Genomic DNA, 23867 nt, shown 5'->3' on the forward strand with positions numbered 1-23867 from the left:
ACATGTTGATTTTTTTAATTTAATTTCAATTGACGGGTCTTCGATAATATGTTTGTAGTATTTTTCATCATTTAATTGATGTTCAACTTCTTTAACATAATTATCTTGATTCATGATAATAATAGTGTTTGACTTATCCTTTTTAATCACTATACTGTCGTCATTCATTAGATTATATAAAGACTTAATTTCGTCCTTAGAAATATTACTATGATACTGCTTTTTAAGATTAATATCTCTTTTCTGATCTCGTGTATATATATATATATATATATATATATATATATATATATATATATATATATATATGAATCACGTAAAAGATGATTTAATTATGTTATAAAAAGGTTATCTGGGTGACAAGTTTTGGGGTGACTTCTCCAACCGACTGGGGCGACTTCTCCTGATACGTTGGGGCGAGTTCTCCCATGGCGAGTTCTCCATGGGGCAAGTTCTCCGTATACCGAGTAGAATAGTGTAGGACACATCTATTCACATAGTGCATGACTGGTATGCATCATTCTATGAAAGTAACTCTTCTTTCTTGAAATTAAGAGTGCCCAACAAGGAAGTGCTCATTTGCTTAAAGAAATTTAAAATCGGCCCCAAATTTATTCTTATATCAGAAACAAAAATATTGCCAATAAAAGTGGACGTAACCAAAGTTTAAAAACATACCAGTCTAAATCTACCTGATGAGGTCACTTCCTGTTCATTAGGCAGATATCAGAAAATGAGACTTACAGTAGGCAACAAACTTTTTGCTTCAGACGTGCAGAGTAAGTGAAGTTAATTCAGATATTGACATGAATATGCTATGTGCAGGTTGCCACCAATTACATGATATAAATGGTTACCGTATGATCGAGACAGCTTCCTCTGCTCAGTAATTTGAAGCTATAGCACAGTAGGTTCTCCACTTTATCTTTGTCCGCAGAAGCAATTTAACTTCCGCTGTGTATCACAGGGGTTCGCTACAAAGAAAATTCGGAGTCTTACCGGTAACAATATTGTTACACAGGTGCTCGACGTGAGCTTGATGTTGAGAAGAAAAAAAACAACAACAAATAATCTGAAGGAAAAAATCACAGTGACAAAAAATACCTGAGATTACGCCATGACCCGTTCTGACAGGACCCTCTCTTTCCTCTATCATACTATATAAGAGAGAAGGTACGTACCTTCCAGATGCTTGGTTCGACCCATGATCATTGATTTCCTTCTGCTATATCCGTCATTAAAGGCACTCGACCATTCTCTATGGCTTGATTTGCTCCTGAGATATTTTTATATTCATCGAGCAACCATTGACTTTTCTGCGTTGTACCAAACTGAAGTTATAGGCTATGAAACTTGCGAATTTTGCCTGCCGGGACACCGTAGCGCTTAGGTGACAACCAGTGTAAAGAGCTACATATGCCATGTTTGGGACTCTGATTCATCCCATCATTTTTACTTACCATTAACTCGATTCAACTTTAGGAATCCTGTTCCATGGAAGAATTAGACATTGTCTTTTTCACTACGCATACATTGCATACAAGCCACTCTCATATTCAAAACATGTACACTATGGGGCACACATGTCAATGGTGAAATATGATTGGCTTTAAAGGTTATTTACCTTAATGTATACTCATTAATTTAACACATTCAAATGATTTCTAACATGATGCGATCATGTTATTACCTGTTTTTGCCTGGGTACAAATAGTCTACCTCGTGAAAAAGTTCTCTGATGCATGTATGTTATTTAAGTATAACCTTTTGAGCCAGTCATATATGCTGACATGTATGTTTTGGGTGTCAGTGTCTTACAGCCTACCTAACAGCACTGTGTAGCATATTTTGATGTCTGATAACATCGTAACAAAAGTAAAATTTTCAGGAATGTCTCACACAACTGGCAACTAAAACAATAATGCTTTTTTACAAAGTAATGTCATAATGTTTCAGACAGACTTTGCTTACTCTAATGTTGCTTACTCTAATGTCTTTCACTACTGATTCAGATGGACCTGTTTTCAAGTTTCGTTTGCATACATTTCATTTGGCTGGAAAGCGATGAAAGCCAGGAATGCCAAAATCAGGTTAAGTTGAAATATTATTTAATGAAACAAATAAAAGTGTATTATGCCTATTGGAACTGTAAGCAACATTTCATTTCATTCAAGAAATATATCCCCCACATGAACATACTTGAACATACTTCAGCATACCTTGACTGCTGTCGCATTTCAACAAATTTAAATGTATGTCAATGGAAATGAAAATATGTCCTTTTGCAAGTGTCAGATTTGATTCCACCAGGATAAAAACAGCACATTAAGTATATTAATTACATAACTATTTGTGGAAGAGTGTTGATATGTGCTGCCAAGTGTGTGAGATATTCCTGAAACTTTGACTCTCATTCCGAAGTCAACTGACATCAGTGCACGCTATACAAGCTCGTTATTTGGGTGGTAAGACATAGCACTAAAACAAAATTAACATGTGCTTTCTTACATTGTAAGGGGCCCCGAGTGTTCTAAAGCGCTATTCGTTATGGATCACTGCCATCTCACCTCTGTCTGCGTGGGTTTGAGTCTAGGATTCGGCCAATGTGGGTATGTGAGAAAGCTTGCCAGTAGCTTTCCGTGGGTCGGTGGTTCTTTGCGGGGTTTTCCCAGGTTCTTCCTCCACCATTAATACTGGCCACCATGCATAGCCTATCGTGTGCTGAAAAATGGCGTTAAACCCCACAACAACAACAATCTTACATTGTAGGTCTAGGTCTAGACTGGATCAACAAATTGTATAGTAAAAGTCACATGGGTCATGTACGCGTTGAAGATCAATTATTTAGGTAATGGGTGCCATTTTTGAGAATTTGATTTCACATACCTGTAGATGTCAATTCACTTTATTTAGACCTCATACATCCATATTCCTTTGGAAGATCATATATATATATATATATATATATATATATATATATATATATATATATATATTTTTTTTAATCATTAAGACAAAATGCCAGATTCAAGCCAAATCTTTTCAAAGTTTTGAAAGTGCCTGTATAAACATTGTAGAAAAACTAGTATAAAATAATAGTAGGTGTTTTGTAGTTTAGCAATGTAGAACAGAACAATTTAGAAATTCCTCTTTTTGTAAAAACAGTTGCAGACTAGAATCAACTGAGTGACAGTGTTTTGTGTGTGCAATCAGTAAAGAGCATCAAGACACCTATTGAACAAAACTAATTTCTAGTTGGTTCTCTCTTCCTGCAGAAATGTATTCCATAAATGGACCTGCACTGTATATATTCAGATTTATGCCATAAATGTCCCTGCACTGTATATATTCAGATTTATGCCATAAATGGCCCTGCACTGTATATATTCAGATTTATGCCGTAAATGGCCTTGCACTGTATACATTCAGATTATTATTTACAGGCCACGAGAATTACATATGTTTGGTCAACATGAAGTCCATGATTTACATAATAGTAATGCAGTGCTAAAAACAATCTGATAGCCCGACACCTGGTCCCTCTGATTTTACATTGGCCCTGTCATATATTCTAAGTGAGGTGCCAGTCAGGCTTGTCATTTAAAAAAAATCAGTTTGCCTGAGGAAACTTTGGTCGTATTGATGAAATGTGTAAATGTATTTTCAAGATGTTGACATACTTGCCATAACACTGTGCAATCAAAATCAGATCACTACTGTCCAACGTGAAATTGAAATCTGATTTTAATCGAATTGAAACATGGCATGTCATGCTAAAAATATAATTTTGTACTCCCAAATCCCCTTTGTGGGGTTGTGTTTTAAGAGGACACAATTTTCAGTAATCTTAAAAAAAAAAGTACCATGTCAACAAACAAAGAAAAAACCCACTTTCATTATATGCCCATTACATGTGGCATATAAAATTCGAGTTCATGTAATGGGGCAGTTGAAATAGCAGCATTTAAAGGACAAAGAGGTCAGGTATAAACCACCATTTCACATATTACTTAATTGGCTGACTATAGCTAGTGAGATGTATTTCCAGGCCATTGTGCTAATTTGCATAGATAGGATCAGGAAGTTAAACACCACAATAGGTAAATCAAAGAGCTGCTAGCTGCTTGTACAAGAATAAAGGTTATCACATATTATTGCCTTGCATGAGAATGTTTAAGCAGTATGTATTATATTTTTAACAAGTTTGTGAACAGCAGAAATGTTTTTTCTGAAGTTGGATTTTACTGCATATAAAGTATGCAAAGCATGGTCATTTCATAGTCTGAACAGTGTTCAAGTGTAATTCATTTTTGAAGCCAATTTAGGAAGCTCTCAGCAAAGCCCTGCAAGAATAAATTTCTGAACTCTTGATTTTAATTTGTGAAGCATGTCAGTAAAAAAAAGAAAAGAAACAAAGATAATTTTTTTTGGGTGGGGGGCTATTAATTCTTTGCACATACTACAAACAACACACTAACATTATGTCAACTTGAGGCTGACCAGGATTCACTAATAGAATCCAACAGTGAAGTTTGAACACCAGGATCAACCAGTCTCTAGTCCCTAACGAGTGTAGTGATGAACACTAATGGCACCTTCATTATCTTCAACCCACTTTGACCCCTATTGATTTTATATTAGAATTGTAACTATTTTAATGTTGTGTGACAATATTAAAAAAGGGAACATTTTGGGTGAGTCAAAATTGGAGTCCAGACTTGAGGAATTTAAGTCAGAGCTTGTGTTTCTTTAAGTCACGAGCCTGGGGCCTGTGTCTAAAAAATTTTGTTGAGTACTGTAATGGTTATTTATTCTGCAATGGAAATATAGTGGGAAACAATCATAATCCCAGATTAATTAAATTATGTACTGCACAATAAACATTTTGAAACTGCCCTTGTCCTCCAGCTGTTATTTGCTAATTGAGTTTTACTATAGCACATATCTGCTCAGTTATTTGTAATTGTATACATGTTGACGCGTGTGAATCTGATCACTGTCACTTTTCCCATCCATATACCTTAATTTAAATTTTCTCTCAACAGTAAATATTTTCATTATTCTAAGTTTAAAACGTCTTTTTTCTTGTAAGTCCGTTATGTTAATTGACTTAAATAGATATTATTTTTGTTTTAAAAAGATGACAAAGCAACATTTCATGTTCTTTTGCATTTATTTCTTATTATGTTTGCCCTGTCCTATTTATTTTCTCAGTACAATATGTAATTGTTTCATCATATGGTGGTATTATTTATGAGAAATCCCTAAAATGTAATAAAAATGAATCTTATAAACCCATGGATTACCTAGTTAGCACAGTAAGATAGAATAAACAATAAAGGACACAATTCATTATGACGAAATAATGAAAAGATGTTAGTTAAATTCTTCTTCTTAACATGATACAATTTACTGAATAACCAGGATAATTTATAGCAAAGATGTTTTATTTTTAACATTAAGAAGAATCTGTAGCAAAGATGTTATATTTTTAACATTAAGAAGGAAAATTGGAACTTATTACTGTATTGATTTGCAACAAGGAAAATTGTATTTATTATTGTTTTGATTTGTTCTGCTTTATTAATCTTTCACCAGGTGATCATTCTATCAAAACCGAACAAAAGTTACAATTTTTTAAATATTAAATGTAATCAACAAAATTATTTAATAAATGGATTATTTAAGTTATACAGACTTTTACTCATGGGCCCCGAGTGGCCGAGTGGTCTAAAGCGCTCACCATTATGGATCACTGCCATCTCACCTCTGTCTGCGTGGGTTCGAGTCCAAGGCTCAGCTAGCGTGGGTACATGGGAAAGCCTGCCAGTATCTTCTCGTGGGTCGGTGGTTCTTCCCTGTGTTTCCAGGGTTCTTCCTCCACCAGTTATACTGGCTGCCATGTATAGCCTATCATGTGCTGAAAAATGGCACTAAACCCTAGAACTACAACAACAACAGACTTGTACTGTTTAGATGTACAGATTTACTAGACCAATTAATACTAGTTGTGATTCATTTGATAAAGACAGAAGGTTTGAATTCAATCTGACAAAATGCTGAATTTCAGGTAAGCTTTAAAATAGTTTTCTCAACAATCTCAGTTACACTTAAAAATCATAATTGAGCAAAAGATATTGTAACCATCATTGTTAACGAAATATGGGTACCAAAAAATGATTATAACATACCTGTATTTCAAACTCTATGTTGCTATGAGTTGCAGGAATCGCAAGCATGTGCATGCTGCTTTACAGTTACTATTCTTGAACACTCCACACAGCAGTCCATACCCATAGATGTGTTGATGTGATTATTTAACTTTGGGGGCAATGTATGTATGTATTTATGTATGTGTGTGTGTGTGTGTGTGTGTGTGTGTGTGTTTGTGTGTGTGTGTATATATATATATATATATATATTTCAGATGACCATTTACAAAAGAACATGACTGACTGTTCACTTCACAGTTTATAAAACCTACAAAGTTTGCATACTTATTAATGATTAACTAAATAGTTAATAAATACATTTAACATGTGTGGATTAAATATATGAAATGGAGGTTTATACCTGACCTTGTTGGATAGTTTTACACCAGTTCCAGTCATGACTGATTAACGGTTATACAAGCTACATGTAATGGGCATATAGTGTTTAAATTTTTGTTCTATTTCTAATGATTACTAACAAATGTATTTTTGCAAAAATGGCAGTGTTTTGATTTTGGGATTAAAAATCATGTTGTTAGTATTGTACACCGTGTTGTGGCAGGCCAACATCTTGAAAATAAATTTCCACATTTCATCTTAACAATCGAAGCTTTCTCAGGTAAATTAGACTTTTTGACAAGCCCACCGGACTCTTTGCTTAGAATAGGATGTGCCTAATCTGAAATCACAAGGCCACAGTCGTCGGATTCATTATGTAATGCATATCGATGTTCAACTATAGAGGAGTAACCTACATTGTTTTGCATGAATGTACATTTTATTTTGCACTTGTACTTATCTCATAAAAATTACAATTTAGTATAATGTAAAATTGAACTAATAAATCCGGAATTGACAGTTGTGTTTCTACAGTCTTTTACTTGCATGAAGGAAGATATTTGTATGGGAAAAATAGGTATTATGTACAAATTGGAATATAAGACACAGCATAACATAAATAATGTATTTATATATATCCAAAGTTACATAATTACCTTCAATTTATTGGCCAAATGGGCCTTTTTTTCCTCTGTCTGTGTTGTCACGCTCTTTGTTTATAAATGACATCATTATTGTGTCTCTGTTTATGTTTCTAGCACAACTTCTTTCTAACAGCATACACTTTCCCACTACGTCATAGCGTACAACAGAAATTGGTTTAAACAGGATCACTCGCATTTGGTGACCACATTTAAAAATGTCAATATATATTATCATTGAATTTGCCATTAAACATATCTAGAGAAATTTATACAATAATCATCAATTGAATTTTGATATACAGGGAGTGAAATAAAATGAATAAATGCCATTTGTAGGTATATTTAATAAGATTCTCCAAAATGACACCTATTGGTGCAAAATAGTGACTCAGTACATACTTGACCTAAGTGAGTTGTGCTTTGATTACGTCATATGTATGCCTGTATATATGGACTGTGCTTTTCCAGTGCATTAAAAAAGGTAAAAGAAAAGAAAGAAAAAAGAAATTATGTTTGTTATTTTTATTATCATCTCTTTCTTTCCACTCATCATATAAATTTGAGAATATTCTAAGAAGAAAGACTGCTGCATACGAATAGTCAAAGAGTTAATTTGTGTCTTGGACCTACATGTACTTTTCTAATTTTCCATTTATAGCAGCTGTATTATGACCCATTTCCAAGAAAACAGACTGGTTTTTTTTACTTTGAAACTGCCTGGTGGATTCATTTTGTTGATTAGTTGGTTAGCAGATCAGTCTGTACTTTTAAAGAAAAAGGCAAAATTGTTGCAGTAGATGGGTCTTTTTCAACTTTGAAACATGTCCATTCAGAAAAAGGAGAAATCAACCCCACTTCACAAATTTGAAAAGAAGAATAGTGATTGAGCACTTCCTTATGCGGGGCCCCGAGTGGCTGAGTGGTCTAAAGCTCTCATCGATCTGGATCACTGCCATCTCACCTGTCTGCGTGGGTTCGAGGCCAAGGCTCGGCTTGCTTGGGTAAGTGGGAAAGCCTGCCAGTAGCTTCTCATGGGTCGGTGGTTCTTCCCAGGGTTTTCCAGGTCTCTTCATCCACCAGTTATACTGGCCGCCATGTATAGCCTATCTTGTGCTGAAAAATGGCGTTAAACCCTAGAACAACAACAACAACTCATGCTAATTGCCTAGACCAAGAAGTAGATTTCTGCCTCATTGCAAGATGTAGATATATGCCTCATTGCAAGAAGTAGATTTCTGCCTGATTGCAAGAAGTAGATCTCTGCCTCATTGCAAAAGTAGATTTCTGCCTCAGATCCAGGTTAGTAGGAAAACATAAATTTTTCATACAATATACTTTAATTATCCCATGTATAGCTTTTTAGGTTATATTAATAGCAAAAGCAAATAAATTTCTGGGGTTAAAAAATATCAGAAATGCAGGTATTCATTGATCATAGTAGTTTATAACAGTTAATTGATGTAGTAAATGAACAGTAGCTGGTCACTGCTGTGTGCAGTGTGGCAATCTTGCCAATTTTGTCTAGACATTTGTTTACATCTATACGTGTTGGGACACAGAAAATGCTATAATTTTTAAATGCACATAAATCTTGGGACACAAAAAAATGTTTCTGTCACAAGACTTACAGTCATTACGGTATATCAGTGGGAAGTTGGAACTTGGATGAAGGGACATGTATTCTGGAATAGGCAAGCAAGGTAATAATGACAGGTAAAAACTGCATTATTAAATTAGTAAACACCCACCCACACCTCCCTCCATGAAAACTAGTTCATGAAAACTAGTTTAAAGCTGATTGCACAAAAGTGTAAAATGGGTCAAGTTTAATTTTAAATACATGTACTGTATTAAACGTATTGTAATAGAGAATTGTTTCATTTTCAGTTTGTTAAACCTTAGCCAGGGAAGGAAAGGAAAATGAAGTTGAAATTCCAGTTGGTGATCCTTTCAATTGTATTGCGTGCACGTATTGCAGTTGCAGTGTTCGTCGCCAAGCAGGATGGTCTGAAGATCCCAGCCATTTCTTTAGTGGATCAGATGCATTCCTGTTCAAAGTTTTGTATTTGTGATTTATTAGATAATTCAGCTGCATGTGTTGTTCCATATGACGTTCTACAGTTCCAGAGCTTTGAATATTGGACACTTAAGAATCTGACACTGTTTGGATATTATGATAAACCAGATATCTTAGCATTCTTACCTCAGCTGCAGTCCAGTCTGTGTGGAGTGAAACATTTGACATTTGAATACCTTTTAAGTGGGGTATTGCCCAATAATTCGTTTGTCTGCTTTACGGATATGGTGTCACTCAACCTCTGTGAAAACAATGTCACTGGCTTATCCCCCAGGTCTTTTACTGGGCTTGTAAGTTTAAGATTTCTGAACTTAAGTGGTAATGCCATTAAAGAGATAACCTTTGATGTTTTCAGAGAATTGTACAGTATTAGTGTGATTGATCTGTCAAGAAATGAATTAACGTTTATGCCAGATGGATTGTTCAGCAAGCTGAATAGTTTGGAAAAGATAGACCTGGGCAAGAATAAATTGAAAAAGATCTCAGAAATTGATTTTCAAAATCTAATGTCTTTACAAAAGCTCAATCTTCAGGATAATGAAGTACGTCATTTATCAGCAGCTACTGTTGACTGGTTGATATCCGTAGACATGGTAGTACAGATTGAAGGAAATCCTTTAGAATGTACATGTACTATGGCAAAGCTCCTCACTCTAGCTCAGTCTAATGAATCCAAATCGTCACGCTATTCAGAGATGGAATGTGGGGGGCACAATAATTTTACTGGCATTTTGTATAAAGAGGTAGATATTGGCAGGCTTCCATGTGATCCTCCTGAAATATCGTACATTTCAGACACACAGCAAGTTTTGGTAAGTGACCACCTTCAACTTACTTGCCATTCTGTTGGCGATCCAGCACCATCAATATACTGGATAACCCCATGGGGAGAGAGATTCACTCATTCTTCCATGCTTCATTTATTACCCAGCGATTTGAATGTGCTTACTAACAAACGATACATTGGAATAATCAATCCCATTGTCTCCAATATTCATATATCTCCTAATGGCACTCTTCATATTGATGTGTTTCGTGGTGCATTTATGGGAAATTTTACCTGTGTTTCCTATAGTTACGTTGGCAACAGTACAGCATATGTAGATGTAAAAGTCTACTCCATGTTTAAAGACTTTTATGTTTTAAGTCAGTTTATAGGTGGAGCCCACGCAGGTTTCTTTCTTTTAATTGGTCTGTTGACAGGATTTATACGTATAAGTATCAGGTTTTGCAAGAAGCATTGCTTTTGTTGTCAAAAGATGGAGAAAAAAGAGACTGGGAATATTGAAGATGAGGTTAATAAAGAAGAAATGTATCCAGAAGTCGATGGTGATAGTTTTGGGGATGATTACTCTGGAACCAAACCACCATTCAATTCACCATTACAGAGGACTCCTGGTTCATCTCCGAAAAAATGTTTGACACCGAACAGTTCTCTTGAAAGAGATGCATCATTACCAACAAATATATGGGGCACCTTAGAAGAGGCTCGTGCAAGGCTGGTGGATGGTGTGGGACGGAAAGTGGACAAAGTACGCAGTCATGTAAAGTCCATCACAGAGACAAGCACTCTTAAAATTCAACATATCAAAGAAACCGGAAGCTTGAAGATTCAGTCAATAAGAGAGACAGGAAGCAATGCTGCATACCGTGTAAAGGCAGGTGTTGTTCTTGGTATGGAACAGGTGAAATTTGGAGTGCAGTCCATCAAAGAATTTTGTGGTACTGGAGAAATGGGCACACAGACGATATCAATGGTCTCAGTCTCAACAGATGTAGATACACAGGAGCGGTGTCAGATAGTCAAATTGCATACTGTTACCACTGTGTAAGATCGCAGTACTGGAAATGTATTGTGAATTTCCATTGGAATATGGATCATTATAGTATTTGTTAATCATATTACCTTGTACCATCTCACACAGCTACACATTCAGTATTTGACCCCCAGTGGAACTCATCTATTACTCCTGACTTGAACTCATCTATTACTCCTGACTTGAACTCATCTGTTACTCCTGACTTGGTTTATTTACTGGGTACTGGTTTCTTTCTGAAGCCTTTGCTCATGCTTACAGTTTCTCTGATGTAGGATCAAGTGGTAGATAGTTCATGGATACTATCTGGAAGAGTACTGCGCAGGAACCAAATGTTAGATAGTATACATACACCATTTGGAAGAATACAGAGTGTGAACCAAATGGTAGAAACTACATATATACCATCCAGAAGAGTAATGAGTGGGAAAGGTCCGTAGTAGAATTGTGTACTGTCATCCTGTTATTTACAAACTTATTGAAAATGGTATACAGAGTACATATTTTTACATTTCTTCTTAGTTGGCTTACTGTACATGTACGCTAGCTGGAGGAGTACTGAGATGGCTAGTTCTGTTGTACAATCGTGTTCCATCATGCATTTTAATGCTTTATATGCAAAGTACATATTGTGTACATATATTTTATAAAATGACGTACTGTACACATGCACCATCTGGAGGAGTGCTTTGTGGATGAGTTCTTTTCTGTTCAGCCATCGTGTGTTATAAGGCATGTTGAAATATTGTGTGCAAAATATATATGCTGTCCACAAGTTTTGATACAGGTACACCATCTGAAAGATTACTGTCCGGATGGGTTTTTTGTGCTGTCATATGTTATAGGGCATGTTGAAATATTGTATTGTGCATATGTATCAGCAGAAAGAATACAGTCTGGGTGATTCAGTTGTGTTATATCTGTTAAAATGTGGTATGCAAATATTTTAGACAAACATTTTATTAATCAACTTGACACAATCTACCCAATTTTAGTTGGTGTCAGGTTTCTCTCCATAAAGGTGTGCATTATCAAGGGCATTGTTAGACAAGTATCATTCTTTGTGGAAGGATACAACAGTTGTGGTATTTTTGTAATCTGGTTAAGCCATCTATGTATATTTTTTGAATGTAAAATTAAATAACAAGGTAGTACATACGTTATCACCAATGGCAACGAAATTTGTTTTTTATTAGTAGTGCAGTGAGTTATATGGTTGGGTCTCAGTATCCATTTTTACCTGCTGTGTCTTAGACCCTCAGTCTTTCGAGGTACAAAAAGTGCCTGTCTATATGTGGGTAGAAGATAAGTACTTTGAGAATAATCTAGTAAATTGAATTAAATATCTTTAATGATGTAATAATAAATATCACCTGGGTTGACTTAAGTTTTGTACTTAAGTCTACTCACTTTCTGAATATAATAATGCTATGTTTCTATTTGTTTGATTAACCTTTCTTGCCAGCCAGTGTTTTGTCATATAGCTTGGTGTAGGAAATTGTACTTGGAGAGGATTCTGGTTCTGGAACTGGAGGGTCTAGTTCTGATTATTGAGTGTCCACAATCATAGAGACTTAGGGACACAGCAGAGAGTTTAGGGAGAGAGATGAGTAGTTGGAAGTGCAATGAATAAAGGAATTTGGAATATGTGGCAAAAGGTGAGTATATTTGTAATGGTAAGCAAACACAGATGCTCTTGTTTTACTGAAATGTGTAAATATTTTTTTCTTGCTAGAATTATTACATAGTATTGGGGGAGGAAAGGGGGATATCTTAATTTGATCATGTTTCTGTGTCCATCTGCCTATTCCAAAGAACTTGTTAGCAAGATTGCATTAAATTTACTTCAAGTTCAAAGATGTCACATGTATATTAAGAAAAATATTGACAAGAAGTACTACTACTACTACTACTACTACTTCAACAGGGAAATGTAATATAATGCTTAACAAATTTATGCTGATCTCCTCCCTATTATGCCTCACCCTTTGATAAATAGATCTAAACCAAAAGTTGGTTCAGTAATATGGAAGACTTGGCATTAGATCCAAAGTAATGGATGCCACACCTAATTAGCTGGTAGAGGAAACAACTGAAATATAACCAAACAATAATCTCCATCATTGCATCCCAATCATAACCAAACAGTAGACTGCACCATTGCATCCCAATCATAACCAAACAGTAGACTGCATCATTGCAGCCCAATCATAACCAAACAGTAGACTGCATCATTGCAGCCCAATCATAACCAAACAGTAGATTACATCATTGCAGCCCAATCATAACCAAACAGTAGATTACATCATTGCAGCCCAATCATAACCAAACAGTAGATTACATCATTGCAGCCCAATCATAACCAAACAGTAGATTACATCATTGCAGCCCAATCATAACCAAACAGTAGATTGCATCATTGCAGCCCAATCATAACCAAACAATAGACTCGATCAATGCAGGCCAGTCATGTGACATTGCCTGTGCATAACTGAACCATCATCAAAGGTCATGCACCAGCAGTTGGGTCAAGCCAGGTACAAAAATATGACAAAGGCAGAGTGAGCTTCTGGTAATTACCCAGATGTTTCTTTCATTGCATACCCAAGATGTGATAAGAAAAGGTGCCATTTGAGTGATAGGTCTAAGTATTATGTGATGGGATGTGTTTGTAACTAAACTTTATAGGCTGTCCCAAAACAAAGTTTTATATTGGATATGCCAAGACAGAAATAAATAAGCTTTCCAATGACATTCTCCCAAGAGAAGATAATTCCAATACGGGAAATGGCAGCAGTGGCTTGGTTGTGAGATCTTTTAATGTTGGAATATTTAAGGTGAAATTCAACGCATCTTGACAATATTCTAAATTAATATTTAAAATTTAAACTTTGTTCTAGTACTCGTTAGCTACAAGTTTCTTTATTATAACATGAATGGTCTTGGATCCTTTGTCATTTAAAGGTAGCATAAACCAGGATTCCCATGGACAGTTATAAAAAGGAAGTAAAATATAGGTTGTAAGGTTTCAGCCTTATAAAAAAAGAAATCGTTTTATCAACAGCATGGTGATGTACAGTTGCCATTGGTTTGACATTGATGTAGCGATGGTTTGAACAATATGTAGTTAGTTCTATTACGGTACTCCAAATTGCCTTGTTTAAGCAGGAAAATATTGTTTTGTTTTTTACTCAACTGTTCATCAACTCGAAGAGCTTAAGGGATGGCCTGCTATCATCAGACATCTTTGTTAGCACAAATTTATTACCAAAACTCCTCCTAAAGTGCTTCAAGAATTACCATGAAACTTTACCAACACATTCATTCCATGTTCTAGTTTGTGCTGCTCAAAAAATCAGTATATCCACCATAGTGACCATCTTGAAACTCATGTTTTTGGTGCTCATCCTGAATGGATAGGAATATTAACTGAAAGTAATATCAACATGGAATTACACTAGACGATTTCTTATGATGTAAAATTGTTTGAAATGAAAATTGTGCCGCTCTGATTACAGCAGTTGTCTTGAATTTTGTCATTATTCCTGAATAGTTTTAACTGACATGTTACTCGTGACATCTGCAGAAATTGGTTATATATGAACATGGTGCCATTCTGACAACCAGTATGGCCATGATGGCAGCCATCTTGAACTTTTTAATTGATAATCTGTCTAAAGGAGGTTTCAAAAGATTTCTTTGAATGTCTGGGTGGTCCTGGATTCGAATGGTGCAGCTTGGACATCCATTATGACATATAGTTAAAAAGAGTAATTGGATTTGTCTTGAATTCCATGGAATTTGTTTTTACATCAATCCCTTCAAGGGACTACTGTTTTAAGCTGCTTTGTATTAGTATGAAAGGTCTAAATCATTGTACTGGTATATATGTTATAGTAAGATTGTGAAACCAGAAGTTTTGTGAAATCACTGAAATTTTTAATGAATTAAAATAATCCATGATAAATTTAAGGGTTCCATGAAATCACTGAATCAGTGATGCAGAAATTTTGGGAAATCACTGAACGTTATTAATGGTTTAGGATACAGAAGTTATAATTAAAAAATTATATGTTGATTTAAGAAATCTGTGCCATATATTATGATCACCCATGTTTGCTAATTTGTTCTGTATATTTATTAGATTTTTTCACTTGAAATTTCATTTTATTATGCTTACATGTTGATACAGAAGCAGCAGCATTATTGTACAATACGGTATGAATAGAAAACAGATGTCAGTACTGTACAGTATTTATAGATCCATTATTGTACAAAACAGTATGAACAGAATACAGATGTCAGTACTGTACAGTATTTATAGATCCATTATTGTACAAAACAGTATGAATAGAATATATATGTCAGTACGGTATTGTACAAAACAGTATGAATAGAATACAGATGTCAGTAATGTACAGTATTTATAGATCCATTAGTGTACAAAACGGTATGAATAGAATATATGTCAGTACTGTATTGTACAAAACAGTATGAATAGAATACAGATGTCAGTAATGTACAGTATTTATAGATCCATTATTGTACAAAACAGTATGAAAAGAATACAGAGGTCAGTACTGTACAGCATTTATAGATCCATTATTGTACAAAACAGTATGAATAGAATACATATGTCAGTACTGTATTGTACAAAACAGTATGAATAGAATACAGATGTCAGTACTGTACAGTATTTATAGATCCATTATTGTACAGAACAGTATGAATATAATACAGATGTCAGTACTGTATAGTATTTATAGATCCATTATTGTACAAAACAGTATGAATAGAATACAGATGTAAGTACTGTACAGTATTTATAGATGCATTCTTTCTTAAATCATAGTATGCTAGACATAATAAAGGGTGATATTAGGGATCTAATATTCATATATTCTCTTGTCTTCTCTCATGGGCACTGGTCTCTTAAAGTGTTGTCTAGTGCGGTATGGTGTCCAAACTGAAGCTGAAGGTACTATCTTCCACCAGACTACACTGTAAGGGGGGGGACATTTCCCAAAGAAAAGGCAGTATTAGATTTAGTATATCGTATGCCATTATTGAATGTCTATGGCATTATTGCCTGGTGGACTATCTATAATTCTCTGTCAAGTTCAGCATCACATTGTCTTGCATACTGTCCTTAAATAGATCCCTGCATTCAGCCAATCAGATCTGTAATATTTAACATATGATGATCTAAATACTTTTTAAAATTCTTGTTCATTCATAAAAACATATTTCTGTGAAAAAGTTAATGTTTAACATTTCTGTACTATACTAGACATCTCTCAGTCAGGATCTTACCATTTGGTAAATGCAGTAAAACTTAAATATATGCACTTATAATTTTTTAAAATTAATTTAATGCAGAGAATCATTAAATTTACTTGTCACCAAACCAATGATAGTCATGCTTACTTTGAACATAGCAAATCATATACACTCAAAACTTTCATGAAAAACCTAGTGAAATGTTTATGACCATTTGACTTTATATCAGATATGAGGTGACGGTCATCAGAAGAACCTTTGCTTGCAATTTTCTTGTTGGTTCAAAGGTATCTTAATATATTGTAATTTGATTGACAGCCTAATATAGTTACAGGTATGGGACCTACATTTAAATAAATTCTTTGATATCCAAAGAACCATTCATCATTCAGGTGTTGCACTGGAGAAAGCCATCTGAAAGTTAGTGTAATTAAACCATCAATGTTTAGTATCTTAATCAAATTTCTTAGATGCTGTGTAATATTATGAAAGCCATATATGAGTCTGGGAATGAACTGACTAAAAGTTCAGTGACTTCACATAACCCCTGCCTTATAATTGTCTTGTGACAAGAATATGTATGTGTGTACATATGTATGTATGTGCATGTCAATTATTTGTTTTCCGTGCCAGATTCTTGAGATTGCTTGTATATTATATGAAATATTTTTGATATACGAGTTCATTAGAAATTTTGTTAGTACTTTATCTTAAGCAAAAATATAATGTTTAGTGATTTTCATTACAAGTTTTTGTTATGTACTTAAGAGTGGCTTGATATTGATACATCTGCTTATTGTGTGAAGTGGGGACTTCTACAGCTCTTGTGTTGGATTTCCAATATGTTATTATGTGAAGTGGGGACTTCTACAGCTCTTGTGTTGGATTTCCAATCTGTTATGTGAAGTGAGGACTCGTACAGTTCTTGTGTTGGATTTCCAGTTTCTTATTGTGTGAAGTGGGTACTCATACAGTTCTTGTGTTGGATTTCCAATCTCTTATTCTGTGAAGTGGGTACTCATAGTTCTTGTGTTCGATTTCCAATCTGTTTCTCATATGCTTTTGTTTGGAGAGTATATTGGGCTGAAAAGAATAAATAATGATAAAGTTATTACAATCTATACCTCATGTACAGGTTAGATCCAGATGCAAACTACAGTAATCAAACTCTTTGATTGTATAATGAGCCAGCAGATCTGGGTCTGTGCATTGTGTTAAAATTAATTGGTAGAACAAACAACATAGACACTGATATGCTGGTACACTATGCAATACAGCACAGGGTTTATGTTGTTCGCAACTTGACCCCACTTATATGGTAAGTAATCAGTAATCTTTTCAAAGTACTGAGGCAAAAAAAGAATTGTGATCAATGCCAACAAGATCTGGTTTTCTGTCATTGTATTTGCCTAATTAGAAACTCATGCCTGATGAAATGGTCTTTATTTTTTTTTTAAATTTGGCAGATATAAACTAGCAGATTTATTTGGTCTGATGTTAATCCTATTCCTACTGCTTTGTCAGATGTGTTAGGCGGGCCTTCTTGTCTTTTCAAGGGATACATGCTGCATGGCAAATGTATTAGGCAGGCCTCCTGGTCTTTTCAGTGGATACATACTCTATGTCAAATGTATTAGGCAGGCCTCCTGGTCTTTTCAAGGGATAACATGCTGTATGTCAAATGTATTAGGCAGGCCTCCTGGTCTTTTCAGTGGATACATGCTGTATGCCAAATTACTGAGCAAGATTCTAGCTTATAAAAACCATAGCATGTTATATAGAATGTCATGAACCTTGTGTCATTTCTCTTGTGTATACAAATTGTATGTACATGTTTCTTTAAGAAACATCCAACTTTAACAAACTACAAAGACACAGATTTATAGTCACATAATGTTCCAATAGATCAGGGATTATTATGGTTATTCTTACGCATGCAACACCAGAAATTACATAAAATTGCAAGTAACCCCTCCTGTATCAATCTTTGTAGGGGCCCCGAGTGGCCGAGTGGTCTAAAGCGCTTTCCGTTATGGATCACTGCCATCTTACCTCTGTCTGCGTAGGTTCGAGTCTCAGATTCGGCCAATGTGGGTATGTGAGAAAGCTTGCCAGTAGCTTCTCGAGGGTCAGTGGTTCTTTTCGGGGATTTCCCGGGTTTTTCCTCCACCATTAATACTGGCTGCCATGTATAGCCTGTGCTGAAAATGGTGTTAAACCCTACAACAACAACATCAATCTTGGTGGTCTCGTGTTCTCACATGATGGTTTCATTGCACCACAGTATATTATGATCTACCTTAATGTAGCAGTGCCAGCCATTCTGGTTTTTGTAGAATCATTCCTTGTTTAATGCCTTATTATGCCATTCCAACCACTTACATTCGATTTAGATTTTCAGGTCAAATACTATTTTATCTATTTGAACCACAACACTGATATATCCAGATCACTGAAATGCTGATCTGTTTTGTAAACATTTACTTAAGTACTTGCATCACGAAAGCAAATCAAACATCGACCAGTCCGAAATCATATCAGCTTATGTAATCTTACCAGAGACAGTTTAAGTTTGATGTCACAATTGAAGATGGTCAGTGAGGACAATCAAAATTTAGTTTCAAAATCACATATGGCATGGAGGGTTCAGATGAAACTCGATGGTAACAGAATCAAAGGAATGCACATACTTTTTGGGATATTGATTATCATGTTCCTTTCTTGTGCTTATAAGCAAATGCATGGACCAGTAGCCCTCCAAATAGATGTAATCTTGATTATGAATTTTTTAAACCTTTTATTCAGTTTATCTCTGAACAGAGAATTGATGAAAAAAATTCCAAAACTATATTTTTAAGATCAAACAATTTTAATCCATTACATTTTACAAATATTTTCTGTTGAACTGATTCTATATTGTCTGAAATGCTAAATAGAAGCAATCACATTATGTCAAGGAAGCTGACCACTGGCTAATTTTTTCTCAAGATTTATTGCTCTTTACATGTCCTGGCATGCCTTGCAAGATCAAAACACCAGTAGAGCTATTATTAGAAACAAAAACTATCAATAATAACAGTAAACAAGAATTCAAAGAGCACTACTTTTGCAGTCTATTCTTGACTGTCTTCATTGTTGTATGTCATAAACAAATTCCATTGGACACTTATTTTGGAAAGCTTAATGTTTGTAATAAATTGTTGGATAAATAAAAATGTAAGTATTTATGTTAGATTCAGATATTTTAAAGCAGACATTCCTGTTTCACATCAGTGAGGCTTTATAATGTCATAATGCTATAGAGATGGCTTGGGTATTTGCAAGTAAAAACCATTCAGTAATGTGATAGAGAAAAATTTAATTATTCTTTATGATAACCTCTTAAAACACAATGGATGAAAAGGCAAATAATCTAACAAGACAACTGTTACCTGTTGACAGGGCTTTTCTCATTTCCCTGTCAACCTCAACATAGATTCTTTTATTCAACCTCCGATTTTTAATGACCAGCACAAACACTGATCTTGACTCACTAAATGGTGGCTGATTAACTTTTAAGCTGTGTTTATTATTTCACAGTTCAGTAAACACAAAACTACCCATATATGCATCATTTCTATGGAGGAATATTTTCTTAGTATCTCTTGGTATTTATTTTCTGTTTTAAATGATTTTGAGTTACATTTTTTAAAAATCCCAGATTGGTTTATTTCATTGTGATCTCTTTAAGACCCAAGTCCTTAGATAATATAATTTTCATTTTTGGAGTGCAATTTATGCAGCTGTTTTCTTTTTAATACCCACACCTTAAATGTCAGGAGTGAGATCATTTCTAGGGGACCTGTGGTGGAGTCATAGAGATGGGGATAGGGGAAGAGGCAAAATAGATGTTAGCCCAGTTGCTAGTAAATTTCTTGTGACGGTCAATCTGGTTTTAGGAATCCCATTGTGAAAACATGGAAAATTACTGGAGATAGTTAGGAAACCAAACAAATAAAAGACATTTACAAGTAATTTTTTAAGAGTGTGTGAGAATATTCAGGATCTTTGTGTGCACAGGATTTCTTTGCACAGAATTTCTGTATGAAATGCAAGCATCTTGTATGCATTGTATAAGATAAAAACCTTCTGTTGAATTTTGAACATTTGTCATGAGAGCTTGCATTGAAGTCTGCAAATCTTTCATCAGGGCAGGGCATTGGTTGTCTGTCTTTTAAGCACCATAAAGTCTCAACTAAAGACAGTCACTATGAGAGATGGCCATTATATCAAGTCCACCTTAATGGTAGCTCAACAGAGCAGCCAGTCTTGTATCAGATGAACCTTGATGCTAAATTTTCTGTTAATAGTTTTTGTATAGAATATCCAGATAAATTTTGCATTGGTTTGCCACATGTGGGGTTATTAAAATCAGGAAATAGTAACACGTTTTTAATGGGTGACCTCCCCTGATGAATGCTTGCTGATTTCTTTAAAACTGTGACCAATTTTGAATGATTTTTTTTGTTGCTGTTGTCACTGTAAAGATTTCCTATTTATTTTCTATGTTTATTTCTAGATATTAGTATCATATTAAATATTGATTATTGTCAGCCAAAGAGCTTTCATTCTGCTACATATCTGTTAAACATTCCATTTATGTTTGAATATTATACAGAGTGATTACAATTTCTTGTAACTATTATGTTTAATTACAATAATAAGATACTAACAATTAGCCTAATACCTGTATGTATATTTTGCCATGTATTTGATAATATTTTTTATACATTGTGTCTACATGGTAAAAACTCCATATGTCTTTTTTGTCTAATCTTAAATTTATGATCTCAAAGCAATTTTGAGATTAGCTGCAAAGTGCATTGTAATATAAGTGTAGTAAGTTAAAATGTAACAGCCAATGTGATTTCTTAGTCGTATTCAAAATCATACTTTTCTATGATCCTTAAATTACCGATCTTTCTGAATATAATTACCTTTCCGATTCTCTGAGCCTTAAATTACAGTTCTGTGTGAATATAATTACCTTTCTAATTCTATGATCCTTAAATTACAGTTCTATGTGCATATAATTACCTTTCCAATTCTATGATCCTTAAATTACAGTTCTATGTGATTATAATTACCTGTCCAATTCTGTGATCCTTAAATTACAGTTCTATGTGAACATAATTACCTTTCCAATTAGAGGAACATCAAAGTTTGTTGCAAGAAAATCCATTATATATATATATATATATATATATATATATATATATATATATATATATATATATATATATATATATATATATACAATATGTACAGAATGTATTGACATTTCACTCATGTTGGTGGTGAGTGTTCAGTGTTAAGTCGGTGTACTGTGCCTGTAAAATATAAGGTTTCTATCTGTCCTGCTCTTCCAAGGTGTAACTATCAATAAGGTTCTTACTCTGATTACCCTGGCCATAACCAGCTTTAGAGCGCCAAACCAAACCACTCAGCTCCACTTCAAGAGTAGATTCTACCTGTACAGTTTGTGGATTTCTTCAATATCCCATAAGTAGTAGCATGCTGAGTAAAATATCAATTAAGTCTGTTGTCAAACAGGATAGTGTAGCATGAGTTTGACTCCACTTGTAAATTGTAGACACTCCACTGTGTAATGGGGTGTACTTCAATGGAAACTGTACAGACTTGACTGGGAAAAAGATAGTACACTTTGTGTGTACAGTGAGGACAGTTAGCCACCTAATTACTTTTGTTGAAAGTTTTGTTGTAGTAATATTCAAGCCTTTTACAGACAATATTTTTTTAATACTGTTTTGACAGCTATATTCATACTAGTGAAATGCTATCTGTTTTTTCTTGACATTAGTTCCGGATACAAAATGAGAGAAAATAAACCATCTTATGCCATTATGTCATTAAGCAAGGCTTACTAATGACAAATTTCATTTAAAAAGTGCTCTCTTTTTCTTCTGCCACCAAATACTGTGTCAATTGACATATTTTATCACACATTGTTATAGAGGTTGTTTTGTGGGTTTTTTGCCCAGAAGTAATGAAAATAGTGCACTCCCTCACCTTGAACCTTAAGACAGGGATGGTCATGGATCCCATTATGTAATATCAGTAGTTACATCATATGTGTAATATACTTCCTTTGAAGGTGGTACACACTGGCTTATAAAAGGGAGTGCCATAATGCACTTCATTAAGAGGTATTATACTAGGGGTCTGTGGACAGCGTTATAATAAGGGAGTACTCTGATGTGAATTTCAAAGACATTGTAAACCCATTTATCAAGAAGTTGTTGCATAAGAGAAATGATTCCTTTAAAGATGGTCACATCTCTGAAGCAGTTGGTTGCATCACATTAGTAAAATAATTCTGATGTGGAGTATATATGTTCCTGTCATGTTCCAGCCATTATGAAAAGAAAATTAGGTGGCATATATATTTTACCTTTTGCACCCTGTAAGAAATGGAACATTGTTGGTGATGTGCTCCACAGTTTATCCGATACTCAAGTAATACAAATTTCATAGCATGTGTATGTAAATGTGTAAATGGGTAGCCGTTTTTATATAGATATTTTACTTTTAAAGCTAGTAAGCTTACTTTGTGCCTTAAGTTTAGCATTTCCAAGCCAATAATTATGTGATTTTGTGTCTATTTACAGTGTGTGCATATGTATTATTACTGATGTAGTTGACAGGTCGGATTAATTCCTGTTTTGAAACATTGGCAGGTCTGAGAATTTGTAAACAGGAGACTTAGGCAGGTAACAGTACGTATAATAGTTTTCACAATTGTTATAGTTGATCTTTTAAGAACTGTGAACATACATATGGTATGGTAATAATAGTCTAGTAGCTGCCACATTTGCATAACTCCATCTGCAATATAAAAGTGGCTTTGGATACATCAATCTGTTCACTCATTTTATGCTTTGTTAGCCTTAATGTTTGCATTTTGATAGAGATTGAATGTGTCATCATACCTTTGTGGACCAATTGTATCTTGTGTTTAACAATTTACATCTGATGATAGTTGGAGAATATAAAAACCATGTAGGGTGAAAATACTTATGATCTATATGTTTTTTTTAACTTGTGTATGAATGAAGAAACTTATTCATATACAAGGTGACATTTAAAATGTTTTCATGTAAGATGATTCAAATTTTATGTCAGTAATGTATATACGTATGTGTTTTGATATATTTGGTAGCAATGTATTATACTGTAGGAATGTTGAAATTAATGGCATTAAACAGATCATTTTTGCATGTTCACCTGACAGTGAAACGTCTCATGTTAAATCCCTTATACATTGATTATTGCTTTCTGCAAAATAACTTTGGACAGACAACATTACATGAACCCATCTTTGTGAATAAATTACAGTTTGGGTGAGAGAAAAAATGCTTAGTTTGGGGCAGTGTATCCCCTAGGGGTGCAAGACTGAAAGTCAAAAATCACCTTGGTGTCAAAACTGGGGGTCAGACTG

General features: G+C 34.5%; 1 protein-coding gene across 1 annotated transcript; it reads left to right on the plus strand.

The window, feature by feature from the left end:
• Positions 1-700: 700 nt before the first annotated feature.
• On the plus strand, positions 701-23665 carry LOC149781620 (uncharacterized). Its single transcript, XM_089935665.1, has 2 exons — positions 701-779; positions 9083-23665. Exon 2 carries the CDS (start codon positions 9116-9118, stop codon positions 11102-11104), a length of 1989 nt encoding a protein of 662 aa, XP_089791791.1. The 5' UTR covers positions 701-779; positions 9083-9115; the 3' UTR covers positions 11105-23665.
• Positions 23666-23867: the final 202 nt, after the last annotated feature.

Source organism: Sinohyriopsis cumingii, chromosome 15 (assembly GCF_028554795.1).
Source record: "Sinohyriopsis cumingii isolate HCF-2022 chromosome 15, ASM2855479v2, whole genome shotgun sequence".
NCBI lineage: Eukaryota > Metazoa > Mollusca > Bivalvia > Unionida > Unionidae > Sinohyriopsis > Sinohyriopsis cumingii.

Coding starts and splice junctions, on each gene's coding strand:
- LOC149781620 (XM_089935665.1), top strand. CDS start 9,116: ATGAAGTTGAAATTCCAGTTGGTGATCCTTTCAATTGTATTGCGTGCA.